The 22629-nt window shown below is 41.4% G+C and overlaps 2 protein-coding genes across 3 annotated transcripts in view; one reads left to right on the forward strand and one right to left on the reverse strand.

Annotated features, from left to right (window-relative positions):
- Nucleotides 1–22629, forward strand: part of LOC101917686 (cytochrome P450 2J2-like) — a 119762-nt gene that overhangs the window by 50852 nt on the left and 46281 nt on the right. The gene's annotated exons all lie outside the window — the stretch shown is intronic.
- LOC101917344 (cytochrome P450 2J2-like) lies at nucleotides 1577–18329 on the reverse strand. 2 transcript variants are annotated; one of them, XM_055817022.1, is made up of 10 exons: nucleotides 18041–18329; nucleotides 15897–16010; nucleotides 14571–14733; nucleotides 13316–13465; nucleotides 11334–11494; nucleotides 8652–8828; nucleotides 6067–6208; nucleotides 3555–3742; nucleotides 2727–2868; nucleotides 1577–2037 (listed from the first exon to the last, which is right to left on the reverse strand). In XM_055817022.1, the coding sequence occupies exons 1-10, from the start codon at nucleotides 18047–18049 to the stop codon at nucleotides 1859–1861; spliced, it is 1425 nt and encodes a 474-aa protein (XP_055672997.1). In that variant the 5' UTR covers nucleotides 18050–18329; the 3' UTR covers nucleotides 1577–1858. The 2 variants fall into 2 exon arrangements, with proteins under 2 accessions (XP_055672997.1, XP_013154871.1); XM_013299417.3 differs by lacking the exon at nucleotides 18041–18329 and having other exon boundaries at nucleotides 15897–16974.

The raw sequence follows: 22629 nt of genomic DNA on the forward strand, positions 1-22629 counted from the left end.
TGTTGGCCTTCTGTGGCAACATCATCCAGGTTTTAAAAGGCTTTTAAAAGCTAAAAAAGACCATGCTTTATTAGAACATGAGCTACAGTGAATCGTTTTTAAAATAGGTCAGGCAAGAACAGAAATGCAAGGGCTCTGGAAAACAAACCTTTCCCACCTCCCTGCTGTGAGCCTGCTGCTGAGGTCCTGCTGCCACACTCGTGTGCTGGGCTCTCCTCTCCTGGGCGTCTGCACAATGGATTAAAATTCACCAGCGAGCAGTTCCTGTCACTGACAGACCACCCACAACCATGAGCAAATAACCTACCCACGTACAATGTGTAGTTTTCCTCTGCATCACCCTGCGTGTCTCCTCTTAAGCATCTGGACAAGCGGCCTTTATGCCTGTTGTTTTGTGTTGTGTTATCCCCGTGGGTTCAGGCAACTCAACCTGCTCCGGCTGCACACGGGCCTTCCTGGGCGAGCCTCCGTCTCGGGCGTATTTATGAGCTTCCTTTTTGGAAGGGTACCTGAGGAAGCACGTGGCCATCAGGAGCGACAGCATCACGTAGCAATGACAGTAATGCTTATAATGCTTACTGATGTTTCCAGCTTCATTTTAAAGAAGCAATGACAGCTCCATTGTTCCCAAATCACAGTGGTTTGTGCTTTGCCTTATCTGTCTGTGCACACATGCAAATCCACAGAGACTTTGACATCTGTTTTTAACAGGGCACACAGTTTCCTGTCAAATAAAATGTCAGGATGTGATCTTCCGTATTTCGCCAATTCTGCCATTTAATTTAATAACAGCTAAATTTCAAGTGCTTACTATTTCGATGCTGTGTTCCATCAGCTATTGAATTAGATATAATGAGACAGGTCTAAATTTGTGGTTCATGGTAAACTGCCTAAACTAATCTCAGTCATACCTCAGAACTAGTGATAACTGATTTAACAGATGATCATCTGTTTAGCTGTCCTATCCTCTCTCACAGGAATAGGAATATTAATGAAGGACAAGTTCACTTACACTTTACAAGTCTTTTGCAGACAATATAAATAAATTCATATTCACCACAGGAACAATTTTTTCCTTTTCTGCTATTATAGACTCTTTCATTGAATTTGACCACTATGACAAGCTTTCGTAGCTTCAGGTATACCGCTGAACTTCAGAGGCATTAAAAAAATAACTCTGGTGTTTTCCATGTCTATTTTTCAATTCACCATCAGCTCTAACTACAGCCAGCTCCTCACCCAGACTGCTCCTTGGAGGAGCTCCTTGCACCTGCTATAGCCACCACACAGTGCTGATCCTGACAGGATTCAATTCACAGGACTAAACAGTTTCTCTGTTAGAAAGGATTTTCCAAAAATTAACTTGGCAGAATTTTAAAATATTAAAAGTATCTGCCTTAAAAGAAGTCCTCTGTCTCCATCTTCACTCCTCACTGAGTTTCAGCCTGCACCTTTTCCCTGCTGGACTGAAACCACTTATCCTCTGGTAGATTTAAAGATGACTTATGCATATTCTGCTGCATCAAATCTAGAAATTCTCAGTGAACTCTAAGTCATCATAAACAAAACCAGTTGCTAATTTTTCCTTCATGTCTTTTATTAGTGACCATCAACAAAAAGTTGACTGAAATGTTATGAGTGGTGACAGTAATACAAAGAAGCAGAATTTTCCAGGTACATTTTTCCAGACTCCTTTGCTTTTGCAAACAGGGTAACTAGGAGTTAATGAATTAATTTTTGAAGTCTGCCAGTCAGTTTTGGCATTTGCTCACCAGCATACTGGATTTAAATCTGCCAGGTCAGAAAGGGAAATAAGATTGCTTAATTGATGGTCTGTTACATACTGGACATGTCCACCCTAGCGTGGAATGGCACAAACGCTGTATGGGTGGGGCTGCAGTGTACCCCCAAAAATGGGCTCTGTGTTGATCTTCGTCACTCCCTCAGGGAGCCGGAAGGTGAATGCCCGCAGCAGGTTGGCAAAGAAAATAAAGAGCTCGGTCCTCGCTAGATGCTCCCCCAAACACACACGGTGCCCTGCAGAAGGAAGAGGGGAAGGACAGTGACTAAATTACCCTGACCTCAAAAACAATCGTGTTCAGCCTCACAAAAAGCAAAGGTATTTTTATTGAGTCCAGAATTTCTTCAAGACTTAATGCAATCAATGACATAAAACTTCATGTAATTCTTCCTTTAAAGAATCCTCCCTGCAGCTACAGATAACTGTGGACCCTTTCTGCTCTGAGTTTCGCTTCAAGTACCTCAAAAACCTCATCTTCATTTGACTGACAACTTTAAAGGAATTTGTTCAATCATGTAAATGAAGAAAAAGGACTTGCCCTTCCTGGACGATGTTGTGATCCAGCTTTGTATGCACAAAGAATCAGCACAGCTGCCTTGCAAGTACTTTTCAAATGCAAGTCTGGTGTTGAAATTTATGCCCCAAGTCAATAACTATAATCATTAGCAGAGAATTTCCTTCAAAAAATAGGGCAAGTTAGATATATACATTTGTCAGTATATCTCTGATTTTCTATCTTATTATTTGTTCAATAGAACAAATGTTTATAATTGGATTGGGAAACAGTACTGAAAATAATCATGTTGCTTTTATCACTGTTTTCCACAAAGAGGTTTAAAATAAATGACCAATAGGTTTTTAATAGGCATCTTAATTCTACAGTCCCAATCCAAACCAATAATGCCTGTGCTGTCAGTCCATTTACCTATTGAGAATGGTAAAAACGCTTCCTGGCTCACAAAGTTTCCATCCTTATCCAGGAAGTGACCAGGGTTGAACTGTCGAGGTGTTTCCCACTGCTCTGGGTCATACAAAGATGAAGCGATATTTGGAAGAACTATGGTGCCCTGAAAGGAGAAAAACACTAACTCAGTTCTCACTGTCAGTCCTCCCCCAGCAGTCAGAACTGGCTAGGCAAGACCATATTCGTTTCCTTTCAGAGCTGTGTTGTATGCCAGTAGGTTCATGTCTCCAGTACGAACTGTGAGGAACATGAAGTCTTTTTGTTTCAGAACGGCAGTCCAAGCCTGACAATGGAAGTGACCACATCAGTAGAAACTAACAACTCTATTTGGACTAAACTCATTCTCACTTCTAACGTTAGAAGTTTCGGTGATTTAGTCTCTTCGATGAAAGCTAGTTGCAAACTTTCATGCTTTTCCCTGGATCTGCAGGCAAAATCAGCAAGATCAGTCAGAAATCTTTCCAATGCCTTATCAGCACAAATCAATCACAGTGTCCTTCAGTATGAATCTCCAAGGTCTTGTCTTCACTCTTCTGTAGAAACACTTGCTAAAATCCCCTCTTCCATCCAGGGGCACCTTTCACTCCTGATAACCCTCTCTCAAGAGCTGTGTCGCTCAACTCAGACTGGCAGATAGTTTATTGTCCTTGTTCCCATTCAGGCTATGAGCCAGAGGTATCCAACCCCACTGCTGTTCAGGAGAAGACCATGGCACAAATAGATTTTAATCCACACCTTGCTCTACTGATGCAGGAAAATTCTGTAGGAACAGAGAAACTGTGTTTGTACCTTTTTGAGGGGAAAGCCAAGCAATGTAGTGCTCCTCACACACACTCTGGGCATGCCAACAGAGATAATATTGCTGAATCGCTGAACCTCATGAACCACAGCATTTGTGTAGGGCAGTTCTTTTCGATCCTCATAGCAGATTAACTGGGAAGGACCCAGAACATCATCCAGCTCCTTCTGCACTTTCTCTGTGGAGAAATATTCACCATTTCAGGGGGAAAAACATGTCATTTATTTTCACTAATTCCATTTTCAAAGACATTTCCCATTTAGAACTAGGAGGACAGCAACAAAATTAACGTGAAAATGTGACTTTTACAAAGAAAATAAAAGTAGGAGTGTGTTGCAACAGCTTAAACGTATGAGACCGGGTCTGAAGTTATTGGATTGTAGATTAAGAAAAGACATTTGTTGCTCAAAATTTAGAACTCTTGAAGAGTGGCCTTCTTTACACTTAAATGCAAGAAATAACTCATTTATCATACGTTTTCTTTTGCCTAGGTACTTCAGGCACCTACAGCCAGTTAGAACCATTGAAGCCACAGCTCTCTGGAATTTAAACCAGGTGGATCTGGGCCTTAAAAGCCTAATTCCTATTAAAAGGAAATGGTTCTTATGTAAGGACATCTGTTAAGTGAAGCCAACTAGAACAATGTCCAAATACCTTTAAAAAACCCTGCACCTCGTTCTTGACACCTGCCTTTTGATCAAGAATAGCGTGATTTAAATAATTTTACTGCACAGGAGTGTTGGGAGCATTAATGTAAACTTCAAGAGAGGCAATACACACATAATAAAAATGCCTTAGATTTTTAACAGATGATCCTGTCTTTTGCCAGGCTCTTTGGAGCAACACTAAGATACAGGGAAGCCCGTTGTGCATTGATCAGTTTGTGCTCATTCACATCAAACCTGTTCAGTGACTGCCAACAGTCCTTCAGAAAACTATGTTAGGTAGACCCTGACAACTTACAGAATTTAAAATGTATATCCAGAAAGATTTCTAAGTAAAGTAAATTTCCTTCTATAAAGAACTAGCTTTGCAAAATCAAGCATGACTACTTCAGGATCCAGGATAACTTGATGTGATCAGTCACTGCTTAAGTATAAATATGTCTCTGTTCCAGGAATTCAGAGAACGAGAGCCCGATTCAGTGAGTAGGCAAAAGGCCAAACTTTCCCATTTGGTACATAGTGGAACTGCATAACATTGTCACTGGGTGTCAACACTGGCAAAAGTATGAATGGGTTCAAAAAGAAGCCACCAATTCCATGAGGACAGATATATGGGTGTCAGTTCATCATGAGAATCTAGATGCAAAGTATGACTCAAGAAGCCCAGGAAGGATTATTCTGCACACACCCTGCTTTCCCAAGTATGTGCAAGGTATTATATTTAGATAAATAAAATTATTTGGGTGAGTCAGTGCTTTCATAACCCTAATTACATTAAGTAATAATAAGCATGCAATAACATGAGATTAAGCAGACCTTCTTGTCTGACAGCTACAAGTTGAGCAATTTTTTCTTATCTTCATCTCTTTCCTCCATCTAAAATCCTGTTCTTATCTGGGTATTTGCACATATTCTGCTATCTAACAATGAGATTTCTGTTACCCAGCATAAGAGATCATTCTTTCTTTGGTTTGCATTTAATGCTCTATGGAAGTGTTTGATGGTTATCTAAAAGCTAGACTTAAAAATAAACTTCTTAAATACACATAGACATAACAGATGAGACATCAAATTTTCCTCCCAACAGGAGTAATTTGTTTTGCAAGAAACTCAAATACATCACAGAGTTAATTTAAGAATAGATTAAAGAGACATTCTGATACCTTAGGACCATAAATGGACTGATGGACAAAAATCTAGTCAAAGTTGCCAAGTGACCTTTAGGTGATTATCTTTCCTACTTCTGTGACTTAGAGAGCAGAAAGAAGGGCAGGACTCCTTGTAGCAGAACTGAAGTTAAGTTTCCAAAGAGTGACATCCCTACTATCACACATGAGTTTCTGGTTAATTATTTTCAGCCATCAGTCGTGTTTATGACCAAGACAGAATCCAAGTCAGTTTCTGGAAGTACCATCAGCATCTCACCAATGGCTGCAGCAGTGACTGCTTTTCCTTCAAGGATTATGTGTGTAAATCCTCTGGCTTCCCAAACAGCAGCTCCAGTCCTCTTACTCGGTTGACCACCCTACCATGATCTTAATTTCCGCTAAGACCTCAACCCCTACCTATCAATCATCCACAATCTCCTATACTGATGCATACCTCCCAAACTGTTAACTCTTTCTGGAAACTGCCTTATGCCTGTGACTGCTGTAACAGCTTGTATACAAATACTCTGGATCTACCAATGCTGCTTAGTGCAGATCTACCAGTAAAAAAAAGGTCCATGTGCCACTAGCCATATACCAGTATCTAGGAATAATCTCTGATCCATGAAGATGTTATGACTTGGCCATTCTATTGCATCAGAGATATTTGTGATGTGCTTTCTACTCACCTTGGATGTCTGGATTTGCCACCATATAGAGCAGTCCCCAGTACAAGGTTGTACTTGTTGTCTCTGATCCACCCAAGAAAAGGTCATTTATGGAATAAACCATGTTGTCTTCATTGTATGTAGACCTGGGTTCACCTTTGGACTGCAAAGGATAAGAAAAGTAGATGTTTATATATGAAAGTTAGAAAAAGCAGAATAGGGTTAAATGTGATTTTGTCACTGGTTCCAAGCTGCAGTGTGTTCTGCCTACAGTACAATACAGAGGGACTGATAAAGGACACCAGACACCAAAGATCATTATCAATACAAAAAGCTAACATTTCACAAATGGACAAACCATGTTTACTCCACTCTTAATCATGAAGCTAAATCACATGTTCTCCACAGAACAGGATTATTGGCTTAATTGTGCAAACAGTGCTATGTTTAGAATGTTTCATAAGTAAAAGTTCCCCTTAAGATGTGTACCAGCATGTGATTCTTCATGCTTCAACCCATATTCCATCCCATAGCTTTCCTACCAAGCGATACAGTGACCAGGTAATGAACGCTGGGCTATCAGAAGTTCTAGCCTGTGGTATTCAGGCTGCTTCTCCACTACAAGGCCACAATGACTCACATATAGCTGCTCCGGGGTTTTACAGTTTTCCGTTAGAAGTGTGAGGACATGTCTGTGCATACTGAAACTAAGAAAGAAGATTATTATGGTTTTAGGGGAATTCATCGTCTAAATTTAGGGAGGTTAGGCTTAGGGGTCTTGAACCTTTATTTTGCCGATGGAACAACTGGAAAGCAGGAAGAATGTTTTCCCCTGTTGTAATAACATCTAATCTTTTTATCTTGCCCCTTCATACCTATTATGGACAGTTCAAATTTTTTAATAAACAAACCTGGATGATTTCCACCCAGGAGACTCCCAGAAGAGCTTGCTGAAACATTTCTGGTCCACTGATGTTAAAGTCTCATAAATCTTAGAACAGCAGTGAAATGCTTTAGAAGCAGTTACACACTTTGGAAGACCAGACATGTTAATATTCTGCCAGTATAAAAAAACCTAAAACAACAGGATCCAAGGAACTAGAAACCAATTAGGCTGGCATCTACCCTGGACATAAAAATGTATGAGCTGATATGGGAATCAATTGATAAAGAATTACCAGCTAGAAATGCAATTGAATGCTCTTTACTATGATATAGAAAACTGATCTTGGCAAGGAGGTCTATTTGGTTCTTTGATAGAATTACTAGCTTGGATGATAATGACAATTTCACAGTTGCAATATACTTGCAGTTCCACAAGACAGTTGCTTTTGTTCCCCACAATAATAAAAAAAGTAAAGCACCACAAAGTATTCGTAAGACACATGCTAAAAAACTGAAGAGCTGGCTGAAAGAAATAGCGAATAGACATTCTTCCCTGGATGCATGTCTCTGTAATGAGACTGAGCACAACAGCAGAGCCAAGTCAGGGAGTACACAAGGCAGGCAGCAGTCCTGGAGGGCAGATCAGTTTCAGCTGTGCCAGGAGATTCAGGATGGGTGCCTACAGCCTGACAATGTTGCAGTGCCCTCTGTTATTGCAACCAGCACTGGACCATGCTGGAAGGGGCAATGGCTTTCCCCAAAGCAGCAGTCACTACACACTTCTCCTGGGGCTGCAGGAATAGATACCCCTGTCTCTAGATATCTCATTTGTCTCTCTGAGCCACCGTTGCCTTATCACCCCCCATTAACACCAGTCTCATCTTGTCACTTTCTCCTCTTTCTCCTTTTTCTTCGTATCACCAAGCAGAACAGGAGGCCAGGGATATGGCCTGCTGCAGTCAAGAAGAGGAGGAAGAAAGAGTGATTAAGTGGAGGCAGAAGGAGTCACAGAGGGGAAGGGCAGCTGCTAGTCAAGGGAACAGGTAGGGGATCCAGTTCCCAAGAGATTCAGACAAAGTGATCCTGGTAAGGTCTAGAAAAGGGAGAGAGCTATGTCCCCACTCACAGCTTATGCAAGCCCCCTACAGCCTTTCAAAACCATAGATTCCCACCTACCTCTACTACGCCTGCCTGCCCCAAATGTCCTTATTTCTCCTAGTTACCTTTGTCTGCTTGAAACTTCACTGATCCTGGCACTCACCTCTTCTCCAGCCTTGTCTGAAACTCCACTGATCCTAGGTTATTTCCCCACAAAATGCTCTCAAAATCTAACTGTCCTCTTGCAGCAACCTCTCTTGACAAATGCTTACCAGCCAAATATCCTATTCAGAACATCCCACTCTGTCTCCCCAAGACCTTCCAAGTTCTGCTTTGGTCCATTTAGAAATTCAGTGTTCTCTCCTTGAGGCCTTAAATCATTTTGTAACTTGTGCCAATGAGAAAAAACACAGTGTATTAACCTGCCCTTTAATGAAAGAATTGCAAAGTGCTGTGGCATATCAATAACTAGAAAGGATTTAGCAAGTCCATGGTTACTGTTTTCACATTAGGATGTCTGTCAATGGTAAGAGATTGTGATAAAAGGGCTCAGAGTGGATTATTTAATGGTCCGTTTCACCTTATTCCTCATGAATGTATGATCAGGCAGAATAAACACTTACTTTTTCAATGTGAGCCAGGTAAAAGTCAATGAAATCCTGCAGTTCATCTGGTATCCCACGCTCCATGTGCATTCTGATCTCTCTCCTTGTAAAAGAACTCAGGACATCATAGCTAGATAATGCCTTCTTATGAGGCCCAGGCAGTCGGCGCATCAGCCAGGGGAAGACTTCATACAGCTGTGGGAGTGACACACAAGAAGTACCATAAAGTCTCTATTACTAGAAAATGCATTGTAGGCCTACTAAAAAGAGAAGGTAGTATTCACGTTAGCGTGTCGTTTTGACGTCATTAGTAAAATATTCTGACAAAGACTGTGCTTATGTTTTCAAGTTGTGAAACAGTACATAAAATTTCTAGCTGTGTCGATGGTGAGATTCAGAGTTCCACAGTCTTTCAGCTCAACCACAAGCCAAATTAGAATGATTATAATTAGAATTAGCTGTATTTATTTATTCAATTATCCAATTCATGTATTCAATTACAATGAACTGTATTCAGACATCTAAAAAGTGAGATCCTGCCCTCCAGTGGAGAATAAATACCAAGAAGGAAGAAGCAAAACCGTTGAAACTGTCTTCATCTGGATGTGCAAAAGCAGCTGATACAACCCAAAGCAAGGGCCAGCTACCAGCAAACACGGTAACCCACCAATGCACTCTCTACTAACTGAGTTCTCGGGGGACCTCAATAAAACTTGAAACATCTGAAACCCATGAAAGCTGAGAAACAGCTACCTGACAATTTTGAGTCTCTCCTCTAGAAAAGAAGATGATGTCAGATGACACAACCAGATTAATTTTATCTTTCTCTTACTGTTCGGGGACATCTGGCCTAAGAATAGCTGCTTGCTACCTATTCTGATAGCTAGGCTAGAAAGTTAATTCTGATTTTCAGCCTATATTTATTCCTGGGTAATTTGTATACATTGTTCTTGTATCTGCAGTGTATTTTAATAGTTCTTTTCCTGCTCAAAACACAATCCCATCATTTATTCATCAGAAGAAGTTTTACCCTTTCTCAGTCTTCATTCTGCTGAGTTCTTGTACTCTCCTAATTATACCACAGAAAGCACATTATTAGATGTTCACTGAAGTCTGGCTGAATTAGATACACTATACTTCTGTCTTTTTGGAAAATCAGTTCTTATTGTCAGACATCCAGTTATCAATTAATCATTGCCTTGTTACAGAAAGGTAGTAGTGCAGCCCTATGTAAATTCACATAGAACTTCATATCCTTTTTGTTTAGTTCCATCTCTGGTAATTTTTCTTTCAAAATCTGTTCAAAAGCCTTACATACAACTGTGGCCTGACTAGTTATGTATGGTTGCCCAGATTACATGCATTCCCACTCTGAAATGTATGCACTTTCTGGCTACTATGGCACCCTAATTATAAATGGAATTTAGCTGTCAATATTCAAGATAGGAACTGAGCCAATCCACTTTCCTGGCTACCAGTCCTGCCAAAACTCCTCCTCTATTTCTGGAGAGGCCCATGCCGCAGTTTTATCCTGTTCAGTGCCTGACAGCATGTAATCCAGTTAAGAAAAGGTGATGTGGGTGCAGCAGTGTCCACTTTTTATATAATACTGAGTACCCTTTGCATTCAGGAAGTGGGAAGACTCCATCTGGAATCGTTTGAACCCCTGTTCTTATTTCCCAGAATAGCATCTTATTGATTGGACTAAAGCAAAGCTAGGATAGGAAGGAGAGAAAAAAAAGAGGTACATTGGCTATGCCAAAACCAGGTCTCACCTGCCACCATTAGACACAACTTACAGGACCAAAGCTAGGCTAAGCAAAAGGGAACCTGATCATCATAACTCAGCAAGAAGAATGCTTCATGGGATGGGGGGGGGGGGGGGGGGGGGGGGGGGCGGCGGAGGAAATCTCTGTATTACAGAGGGACTGCTTGAGTGTTTTACATAATAAGGCTACAGTATAAGATGTATGGGACAACTTTAGAAGTATAACCAGAACTAGAACTCCTGGGCCACTCTGAATATGCTTTTGTGCGAAAAAAGCCTCTTCTAGTGTCAGGTAAGTCCCTGACTCTCAGAAGAGTGCTGATTGTTTTGATTGCCCAGCTTACAGGTATATTTGCTGGCTTAGCATTTTCTGTCTTCTGCTGCCTGCATTTAGAGCTGCTCCTCACTCAGGGTGAAGGAGTGGAATTTCTCTGGGAAGTCTTCATGTCTCCACTTCTTATAGAAAAAAAGGAGATAAGGGGCCACAGGCAAAACACTTAAGTATTTGAATCATTCTTCTCTCTGTTGACTGTATATAAAACAGTGCCTAAACCTGGCATGTGAATCATGCTTTCAGATCTGACATTTAGTATTTAACAATCATGATGCCCAAGGCAGGAATCCGTTATGCGTGGGGGTTGAGAAATGAAGTAACAAACATGACCCAGGAGTAGTCCATCAGCTTGTGCCTTGCTGCAAAGATTAAGGGGCAAAGTACCTTATCACAGTACTCAAACACAGGACAATGAACACAAATGATCAAGGCTGGTATGTAGAGCATTACCACTATGCTTTGAGATAGTGCACTGCCCCGTAAAGCTGCAAGAAAAATCACTCACCCACACGAAAACTTTTGCCTAACAGTTACCTCTTGAATCTGCATTTCTCACTTTCTGTCTTATTTGGAAGAAGGCAACAGATCATTTACTTACACGATGAATAAAGCTGCCTCCAAATTTGAATAGATGCTCTGTGGCTCTAATCAGTTCATGGAAGGTTTCATCCTCTCTAGAGAAGCGATGTCCAAAAACAACAGCACAAATTACATTTGAGACAGAATGAACTAGAGGGAAAGAAGGATCCACGGGTTTCCCTGCAATCATAATAATAAATGTCACTGTTAATACCCCCTATCTGCTTTAGCGAAATGAGAGAGTATTATAGGTTACACAAAGAACTTTCAAGAAAGCATTGCATTTCACAGAGAAGCAGCAATCTTCTTAGAAAATTGTAGTATCAAACTGATTCTTGACAACTATGGTGCAACCTCATAATCCCAGGAATGTGTGGCACCCTAAAGAAATGCCGGATATGTAAAATATTTTGTATATTAGATAGAGCAATTTTAGAGGTAAGGGAAAAAAAATCCATGCAAATCTGCTGTCTGGGAAATTCAAAATAGGTCTCAGCCATGGGAATGACTGAGAACACTGTGGTCAAAGGGAACCTGAGGGGGAAACTGTAAAAAAAGAGGCAGTCTTATTCAGCAAGGACATAAGCACGTGCAAGGCTACTACATTTTGTCTGACCTTGTTAGAGATGTAGAACATCCAGCAAGCTAAAATGCCTTTTCAACCAATGGTGTCAATGATATAATAACTAATGTTAAAGCAATTACTTGAAAACCTAATCCCAATAAAACTATTCTATGACTCCAGAACAAATTACTATAAACAACGATATTTATGCATATATGGATGCAACTGTCCAACACCCAGCGCATGATTCTGATTAGCAACTTATTGTTCTGGGCCTTTTTTCCTGCCCACATGGTCACATCTCAATCCCTCCTAGTTCTTATAACATGGGATTTAGGCTAGATTTAATTACTTTTAAATGATACAGTGCTAGCCCCAGCCTGTCCTGATTTACTGTGCTTTTGCATAATGGTCCATATTGGGAAATCCAACTCACATGCTCCTAACAGGGGTGATCAGGGTAAAATGTAATGAAGACAAGATTCTAGTCACTGCTTTACAGAGTGCATGCAAATGGAATTATGAGATTTAATTCATCAGCACTGATAATGTGTCCATGTCTTTATGCACCAGCACTGTATATGACCCAGCAATGCATCCCTGAGGCTAAGGCGGCCAACATCATCCGGGGCTGCACTAGGAAAAGTATTGCCAGCAGGTCAAGGGAGGTGGTCCTTCCCATCTGATCAGCACTGGTGAGACCCATCTGGAGTGCGGGGTCCAGTTCCAGGCCCCCCCGTACAAGAGAGACATCAACATACTGGAACAAGTTGAGCAAAGGGCCACAAGGACGATTAAGGGTTTTGGAGCATCTGACATAAGAAAGACTGAGAAGGCTGGGACTGTTTAGTCTGGAGAGGAGAAGGCTAAGGGAAGTATCTTAAATGTGTATAAATACCTGGTGGAAGGGAATAAAGAACATGGAACTATACTTTTTTCAGTGGTATCAAATGAGGCAATGGGCAAAAAATGAAATACATTAAATTCTACCTAAATATAAGAAATCTTTTTACTGTAGGGCTGACTGAACACTGGTAAAGTTTCCTCGACAGGTGGTGAAGCCTCCATTCTTGCAAGGTATTTAAAACCCAACTGGATTCAGCCCTAAGAAACCTTCTTTGAGAAGGGGTCAGTATAGACAATCTTCAAAGATCCTTTCCACTTTAAGCATTCTATGATATAAATAATAAATAACCTCCAGTTTTGCTTCCCATTTTTAGTAGTTTTGTAAATAACTCTGGACAAGGATAGTTTCCTTGAAAACACAGGACTGGGGTTTTTGCATTTTCAATCCTTTCCACATAGACATTGTAAGACCATGCACACTTTCTTGTGGAAAAAAAGCTGCCCTTAATTTCAGAGTGGGACACAGAAGTTCATATACAAAAGACATCAGAGTAATGACAAAAAGGAATCAGTATTTATTACAGAGATACCTTTCATACTTGCAAAGAAGGCTACCAGGTACTGGGCCTCTTCTTGAACTCGATGCTCCAGACCTCTTTTCCCCAGACCAAGGTTACGTAGAGTCCTCAGTGCAAACCTCCTCTGCTCCTTCCAGGTGTGACCAGTTGCCAACATAATCCCTGTATCCATTCAAGGAAAATCTCTTTATCTTTCTAATATTTATTATAAACAAAGACTACATCAAAAGATTTACTAGCCACAGAATATAATGAAACTATTATTATGCATTGCCTATGAACACAAAGAAACAAAGGAACAGCTGTGGCATGTAAGCATGTGAGCAGGGCTAAAATGGAAAAATTCAACTGTGTAAAAGGACAATTTGTAGGATTAAGCTTGATCTAAGACAACCAGTTATCTCAGAAGGTTTGACAGCTGCTTCTCTAGACACTCTGAAGTGCGCGCCTCCTGTTCTCTTCTATGATTGGAGCGCACCTGACCAGGGTAATGATTCTCATGAAGGGAAATGGGGAAAGAGTTTTGACTGTCCACAGTCAGGGAGAAAAGTTCCTAAGTTCACTACTTAGGCTTTGTGACAAATATCATCAGGAGAAATAAACATCATATGCTAACAGGATCTTTAATGAAGTATAAGAATCACAAATGACTGAAATTCAAATAAAAAATATTTAGGGAATTAAGTTTCCTTAAAAAATACTGAAGTCCCCCCCCCAGAAAAGTTTGTTTCATAATGTATGTGTTCATGAAAATCAGGAGTTTGGGAATTTCCAGTATGGTTGGGGAATATGAAACCTACAGCAAGGTTGAAACAGAAGTGCACTGAATCTCTAGATGCAACTGTGAGAGTAAGAAAATATTCACAAAAGGAAGGGAATGGGAAGAAGATCCCACCATCAAGCTCACTCTTCAGTTGAAAACGTATTGGTGGGAGGCAGTAATTTCAGGACAAGGAGGTATGTTTCCTGCTCTTCCTCCACTTCTCTGTGGCACAGACTACCACTGCCTCACCTCATCACCTATGAATCTGCTCCAGTGAATGCTTCACACAAGATATTATGAGTCTTTTTTATCTTGCTGATCTTTTCCTCCCTCTGCTATCCAAAGGCTATTTCAGCCTTCCCTTCTTTGCAGTTCACCTGGCAGGCATTCCTCATAGACAAACCCTGCTACTGTGGTACCTTTGGAAGTGGTTACAAGTTACAAAACAGCTGCAATTTGTCAAGATTATGTTTCTGTGCAATATTCCTGGCAAGAAATTCTCACCTTTTCCTTTGGCCATTGCTCTGAAGAAAGGAGTCACTAGCCTCCCAGAAACATCTTCAGGGTGCGTGGTCATACCATCCTTAACTGCTTGAAATCCATTCAGTATGATCACTGGGAACCGTCCAAACCATAAGGTGAAGATGTTGCCATGAATTTTTGCCAGCTTTAGACAGGAGAGAAGCCAGGAAAGCACAGATTAAATCCCACATACTGCAAACAAACAGAGGATGAACCTGTTTTTACACTGATTACAAGACCAGCCCTAAGGTGGAATGGTGTTCTCGATCTTTCCCACAAGATTACAACTATCTGTGACAAAGCATGAATGTCTTTTCTAGTATTCACTGTTGGAAACAACTGAGTATTCCATCTTTGCTGAGCCACAGATCTATGTCAAGAAACATTAGGGAGCTTTTATTATTGTATATAAACCAAGGCTCAGTTCACAATGATTCGTGTGATAAAAGGGTATTTTCTACACGTGGATTTGTTTCAAGAGGGTTTCTATCATTTGTACTGGTAAAGTGGCACAAAAAGAACACAGAAATGTAAGAGAAGGAACTAGCTTTTGGAGACTGGACTAATTACTTTCTTCTTTCCTTCTGCTCATTTGCATATTTAGGTACTGAAATGTGAGAGTGTCCTTACTTCCTGACTGAACCTGCCCTTTGGTCAGAATAACTGCCTTGTCCAAATCAGAATGACAAAAGCCACCTGCCTACTGAGAATCCCAAAAGCACTGTGAGCACTAAAAGAATGAAATAGAGGTGGCTTTGTGCACAGATGTACTCCTCAAAAAACAATTTACAAAATGTTCTTGGGTTTTTTTAGATTCTGTCAATGCAAACAAGCATAGACACACATAGTGCATCTTAAGTATCTATTTACTGCTCAAGCTAGAGAATGGCAGTGCTCAGAAAGCTAAAAAATCCATGCTGTAAAAGTGATTTTTTTAAATACTACTTTTTCCCCTAACTGCAAATCTGATATAATTCTAAATGATACCAATTTTCACATTGAATTCGTCAAATTTAGTGTTAAGGGGTGATGGGTTTAAGCATCAGAATGATTTTCTTACATTCAGAACTTCTAATACCAGTGTTCGTAGCTTGGCGAACTACTTTATGCTGCAATAACTATTTCATATTTTGCCAACTCAACCAGCAATCCCAAACCAGACCAAGTGCAGTACCACAGTGGCTAGTTAACAATTACAGTATGTTACGAATGTAGTTTTGGGAAAGGATGTTTTCACATAGCAAACAACATGAGAAATGGGAAATGACAGACACTTTTATACAATTAGGAGTATCTGAAAATAAATACCTTCATAAGCAGATCACGATTAAACTGAAAGTTCAGCTGTATCAAGGTCCCAAAAATTGGGAGAGGGATTGGTCCAGGAGGAAGCTGTCTCCGTAATCGTTGCAACTTTAAAAACTGCATAATTAGAAGAAATACAGCAATGGCTATAAGAACTTGACTTATTGTCAACATATTAGCAGCTGCTTTTACCAGCTTCTCTTTATTAAAAATAGTCTACCAAAGCTATTAAGGCTGGTTGCTCAACCAGTTTTTTCATAAGGGTTTAAATTTCATGTAATAACTATTCCCCGCCCCTAACCCTCCCTCTTTATTATCAGCCACTCCCTTTTTGTCCCACTTATTCTTATGCTCAAGCATATTTAATCGATGCATACTCCTCTCCCTCTTCTCATTCAGATTATATTTATCAAATATGGATCACAGGATTTGTAGGAATGGTGTCTTAAAAGACTAGGGCCAAGATTTTCCAGGCAGTGTAGATACACATATCCATACATAAATTCTCTGGAACATATTCTGAAACAATTGTGAATAGTATGTGCTCCTACAAATATTTCCTGAATGCTTTTAGAAAAGCAATAGCCATACATACAAATTAAGCATGCAAATGTAAGTGGATATTAAATCTTGGTGGTTTTAAAATGTTTTGTATATATTCCATGTACAAGTATACCCAGTAATGGTGAGGCTGATAAAAGTTAAAAGCCTACATTTGTCTTAAGATACATATATGAGTACCTAATGCTTAATACAAAAAGCAAAATTTGTTAGGCTTTCAAATGTAATTGAAAACATAACTGATTTAATATATAACCTCACTTTTTTTCCCTAATCTATTTGCAATAGCTAACTTCATTGAGGGTTTTGCCTACTTTTGAATTTCCCCTTTCAATCTCGACGTAAAGGTGGATACCCTAAAGCAGGGGTTCTCAAACTATGGCCCGTGGGCTGGATACGGCCCCCCAGGGTCCTCAATCTGGTCCCCGGTATTTACAGAACCCCCCTGCACACACACACCCCGCTGGGGGCTGGGGGGGGAAACCAAGCAGCTGCAGATGACTGCCTGCCACTTCATCCATGCCGGCCCCCTGTTTAAAAAGTTTGAGGACCCCTGTCCTAAAGGATATTTTGATCAATCATCAGAAAGCTTGCCAGAGAAATAAAGCATATGCATACAGAAACTGCATCTAGTGTGAAACACAGGGGGTGGGGGGGTGGGGCATGGTGGGGTGTGGAATATGGGTAAAACCTACTAGGAACCTTGAACTACAACCAGAACTAAGAGCCCCAGCAAGAACTAGTCATGACATGTGTGTACCATACTTGGTGGCTTGAGAATAAACACAAGTCTGTAGCCAGAGCTCTTTGCCAAGACTCAACACACAGAGGAAGTATAAACCTAGCATCAGGGGTGTTTACATGCCTGGAATCAGACCATGAAAACCATGTGAGAGGGCTTCTTCTGGGCACCACCTAACAATGACAGTTTTAGCTTTGTGTTACAGATCCAGACTGAAATGCCAACAGATTAAATGCTTCCTTTGAAAAATGCCCATCCCCTGAAAGCAAAACACTCATAAAAGAAATACATTTTCATTAATCTTCTGGAAACCTGCCAAGACCACTTGTGCATCAGCTTGCTTCTTTCAAGTGCCCTGTCTTTGGGACAGAAACTATTTCACAGGATTTGTGGCTCTGGGACATGAAACACCCTTATCCAGAAAGAACAGCCTGCAGTTTGCCAGCCCGCAGTTTCCAGACCTCCAAGACAATTAACTTCCAACCACTGTACTTCATTACTGCTAAAGCATAACTGGTTAATGTGTATTAACCAAGAAAGGGATGATTCTGTGTCTCTAGAAAAGATTTGTTTGTTTGTACTAAAAAGCTTGTTTTTCAAGGCACTTATTTCTAATTTAACTCTCCTTCAATAGGGGAAAAAAATTTCTCTCTAAAAAAAAATTCTAGTAATTTTTACCTGTTCTGTACCCAGTGTAGTTTTAAAAAATCTACTTAAAAATCACCAGTTTATCAGAATTTTTCATTTATAATCAACGTAGCGCACTCCCTGTCCTTTTAGGTATTCAAAGCTTTTCCATCGAAATGATTTTTCTCAAGAGGAAAAGTAATTTTTGTCCAGTTACCTTTTGCATGTGGAAGTGAAGAAATTAAGGGCCAGGACCTTCGCCACCGCCAGAGCCACAGCCTCACCACGGCACCTCTTTCTTTCTGTCTTTACCCTTGCAGCCTTGAGTTTTCACATTATCAGCTATTTCTCACAAATCCAAGTATTCAAAGACCTTTCAAGCTTAGAAGCTCTTCCTTCCTTATTCCTTTGCCATCATTTCTGTTAACAAGTTCCTCTGACATGGGGATCCATGTCTCCTCTTGTGCTTTGGCCACTTCAGGAGGCTTTAAAACCCTTTTCCTGGTGGTGTGTTCCTGAGGGAGGAAGATTTCCTGTCTTTTCCAGACTGGCTCTCTGCCTCCCTCCATGATGCCACAGCCCTGCCCTGGCAGCAGCAATGTCCTCCTTCCCCATCTAAAACAGGGACACACCAGAGGGGCAGAAGCAGCCAGGAAAAAATAAAAGGTCAGGAGCTGGAGCTGAACAGATAGCTCCGCACTCAGAGTCACCACAGCACAGAGGAAGGGCGAGGGCGTGAAGAGTGAGGAGGCACCCCCACCTCGCTCCAACCGTCGGGAGGCGGCCATGGCGTGAGGCAGCTCAGTGCCACCACAGGATGGGCTGGCAGTGGCAGCCGCTCCCCCGCGATCCAGCAGCCCGCCTTCCCCTCAGGTTGTCTCCAGGATCCAGTCCAAGTGCTTTTTACCCACATCTTTCTGCAACATTTGCCTGTGGCAGCTCAGTGGCCTCCCTGCTGCCCACTCAAGATGTCCAGCACAGCCTTCTCAGGGGGCTGCCTGGCTCCTAAAATGGCTTCCCTCCCTCAGCATGCGGTGCTGCTGGCATGGCCTCACCCGGCCGTGCTGCCTGCCTCCTCCGCTCTGGTCAAAGACCAGATTTCTCTCTGGATTCAGCTGGAGTTTCTCTGTCTCCTCTTCACACAGCATCACCTGACTCCGCCTGAGGAACCACATTACCTTCTTTCTCTCCACCAGGTAACAATCTAGGGCTTAAATAGAACATATGTGTTTTAACATTATATTTCTATGGCAGGCAACAAAGGTTCAGTTTAAATTCCAGTATCCACCTTAGATATCCATTTTCTTCAGGTATATCTTTGTTTCTGCCACATTTTCCAAAGTGAAACTCTGAAACATTGGGGCTCACTTAATTTTCTCCACATATTTCTCTAGGGTGGCACAGCTCATTGGATCATGTGTATTAAACACAATAACTCCTCCCCAGTGATGATTTTTTCAGCAGTCAGCTTTTCCAAGCCTTTTAGCAGAATCCAGGCACTGCAGGATGAAGCCAAAACCCTCCCAACAGGATGGGCTCCAAAATGATGAAGCAACAGCTGCAGGGACTCGGTCTAACACCAGGGACAGGGAAGATCCTGGGAGCATGGGCTGATATTCAGAAAACCAAGAAACAAGGGTTGAGTCATTTTTCTTTCATGTGCAGAAATTGTGATACTCTGATGCTGATTACATTCTCCAAAACTAAACATATTTTCACAATGAAATAAATGCAGTTGACAAGGCTATTAGCAATGACCTACCAGAGAGAGGAAGGGAGAAGCTGCCATTTACCCACTTGGTCTTTTTCCCCTAAGCTTTCTGACAACCACTTCTTTTTCAAAACGGTATGTTCTTACCACTGTTAGTGACAATAGGGCCTCAGGCTGCTTTCTTCAACCATGACGTTATTTCCCTGTATCTTCTGATTGTGGAGGTGAAGTGGCTGCAATCCATACTGTCATTACCAGCTTTCTATCTTAACGCATACAAAGCAATGCTGTTGAGGAACATAACTATGGCTACACTGCATGTAATTTGAGAAACTGTATAGAATAGGGAAAGGCAAACGACTGCATAGTGTAGGAAAGGGAGTAAAACCAGAAAGAGGATACGAGAGACTCAGAAAGAGGGTGGAAGACACTAGAATGAGGAACACCTGTCAAATATATTTTACAACAGATGGGAGTGAGAGGAATAGGTGGAGAGATTTCAATAAGGAAAGCATAAGAAGCAACAGCAGACAGCATGGACCTTAGAAGGTATCTAAAGAAAAACTTATAGGAGATGGATGACATTGTGTGAGGAAAAAAAAATGAATGGAGGAATGTGCAGGTGAGTTGAAAACACAGATATGAGAAAGTACATTAAATAGAAAGGGAATGAACCAGCAAGCGACTACATTAGGAGACGGGTGTGTTCTCCCACAACAGTATTTTTGTGCATCAGTTCAGCGTTAAGCTCTCCACCAAGTTCAAATAAACGGGCTAGAGCTCCCTCCGAAGGCAAATAGTAAAGACGTCTTGTTATATGAGCCAGCTTCCTATGTGTGAAAATTACCACAAGGTACTTCAGCCCTACCTGGATTCACTACAGCATACACAAAGTGCGTGTGGTACTCCAGAAGCTTATTTCACACCAAACTTTGTGGCCAAGAGTGAAACCAAATGCAGCCAAGCTGGGAGAAAATTGAAAACCAGGAAGGCAGACCAAGCAAGAGAACACCAGAAGTAGATTTTGGAGATGAGATAGAAGCAAGGAAAGGACAGTAGAATGATCTGTGGGGAATAGAATGGCCAGTACCTTCTTCTATGTTTGCTTCACACGAATCTTGCACTTTTCTTTTGCTTGGTGGGGACCCCATCCCCTCCCAGTCCAGATAAAGCAGGGTAGCTAGAAAACTCACATTACTTACCAGAAAAGGTGAGTGTGTAGTCACCTTGAGCTGTTAGTCCTTCTGTGCTCTTCTACAAATAGCATCAGCTCCTGGACGCATTAAAACGAAGCCACCATATTTTTTGTATTAAGTTCAGTTGGCTGCTCTCTCCTTCAGCAGGCACCAGAAAACACAGCAGGGGAAGTGGCACTGAAAGGGAGTGGCCCAGGAAATCCAAGATTGTCGTTTATTGTTATTTACTTTTTTTTCCCCTGGTATTGTCGCTTAGCCCAGGAAAAGGGATGAAGGGAGCTGGAATAGTGGTGTTTCACCCTCTCCTCTCCTTTCTAAAAGGGGAGCAAAGCTTCCTTTGGAGCCACTACATGCAGCTTGCATAGGAAGGATGTTCAAGCTGAATTTCATGCTCTGAAATGTTTACATTTAATCTGGCATGTGTAGTTGTCCTAGAAAGTATGAACAGACACTTACCATGGATTACTACAGTGTAAGGGTATGCAGATATGTTTTTATCTCTTATTAGGTGACACTGCAGGATTACATTCCAGTTTATCTAGGAATATTTTATAATCTACTCAGATCCTTAAGGCTCAAATGTCCAAGACATATTAAAAAGAACCTGAAAAGAAAATCTCATTAATTCTCAAATGATCCCTAAGAACTTGTCTGAAGGGTAGGCTCAAAATTCTACTTTTAGCCACTTGTCTAGTCCTTCTAGAACAGTGAGGGTGACTTGTACTCTACTAATTTCTGAAACTGAGTGACATCTTCTGGTGGAAGAATAGTCAAGGAATAGCCTTGACTCAATAAAAATGAAGAGAAAAGAAAGTCAGGATAAATGAGAAAATGAGATAAGCTGCAAAGACAGTACACACTGTAAATGGAACACTTTGGAGAGGTGAGACAGACAGAGGAAAGAAGAAAAGGCAGAGGTTCTGGAGGGAACCAAAGTGTTGCACAGGTGGGAAAAACCTCATTTGTTGACACTTCCTAGCTTCACACCTTACTTGTTTTTGAGCTCAGTAGACACTTTAACCAGTGGTGCCAGCTGGAGCTAGCCTGGAATGTGATTCTCTCACACTGGAAAAGGAAGGTGACTGTGGGTAGTTTTAGGTTTGAGGCATGGGATTCATCTTACTTTATTTGATGGCAAATGTATTTATGAGGTTGCTGAGGCTCCATTTGCTTCATAATTACTAAATGCAGCCAGAAGCAGCATTTTGTCGGTGCTATCTACCAGCTATTCTTTAGGATTAGTGATTTTTAACTTCGGTGCTAAAGGCAAGGAACTACTGCTGTCATTGCCTCTCCTCCTGCTATCCATGTGGATACAAATGAAGCACCCCCTTACCAGTGTGGAGCTGCTGCCAGGGGGTTGTTTGTAGTTCCAGCGTGGAGGGGACCACACCAATCGCCTGCCTGTCTGGACATGCTGCCATCCAGCCCACAGCAGTGAAAAGGGTTGAACCAGCCCATAAGGGTAATCCTGGAGGGGAAGACACTGGCAACCCAGGTTTTACCCTGTGTGCAGATTGCTGATTTTACATGTCTCTGCCTGTTAGACTAGGGCGCTTTAAATACAAGGCAGGCAGAGGTACTTGAAACAAACACAGCTGACCATGACTTCAGTCCGGCAGACGGCACTGTCAGCTAAGCAGTGTAGAAAAATAACCCTTCATGTTGGCATACAGTATCCACTTTGTATGTCATACAGGAAGAAGGTACTCCCAATGCTGCCAAACACCACCCCCCGCCCCCCGTTAACTGTCAGTAACCAAACTAGCAAAATGTTAAATATCCACTTTTGACAAGTCCTTAAGCACCATCCTCATCAAGGGCTTCCAATAGTGCCAAATCTTCTGTTGCTTGTGATATGCTAATTTGTGCTGACTGATGTGAAGTCAGCTAACTGTG

Source organism: Falco peregrinus, chromosome 12 (genome assembly GCF_023634155.1).
Source record: "Falco peregrinus isolate bFalPer1 chromosome 12, bFalPer1.pri, whole genome shotgun sequence".
Taxonomy (NCBI): domain Eukaryota; kingdom Metazoa; phylum Chordata; class Aves; order Falconiformes; family Falconidae; genus Falco; species Falco peregrinus.

Coding starts and splice junctions, on each gene's coding strand:
- LOC101917344 (XM_013299417.3), bottom strand. CDS start 16,067: ATGTTGACAATAAGTCAAGTTCTTATAGCCATTGCTGTATTTCTTCTA. Junction 13,466..14,570: donor AGCAATGGCCAAAGGAAAAG/GTGAGAATTTCT, acceptor GAATGGATACAG/GGATTATGTTGGCAACTGGT. Junction 8,829..11,333: donor GAGGCAGCTTTATTCATCGT/GTAAGTAAATGA, acceptor TCACTCCCACAG/CTGTATGAAGTCTTCCCCTG.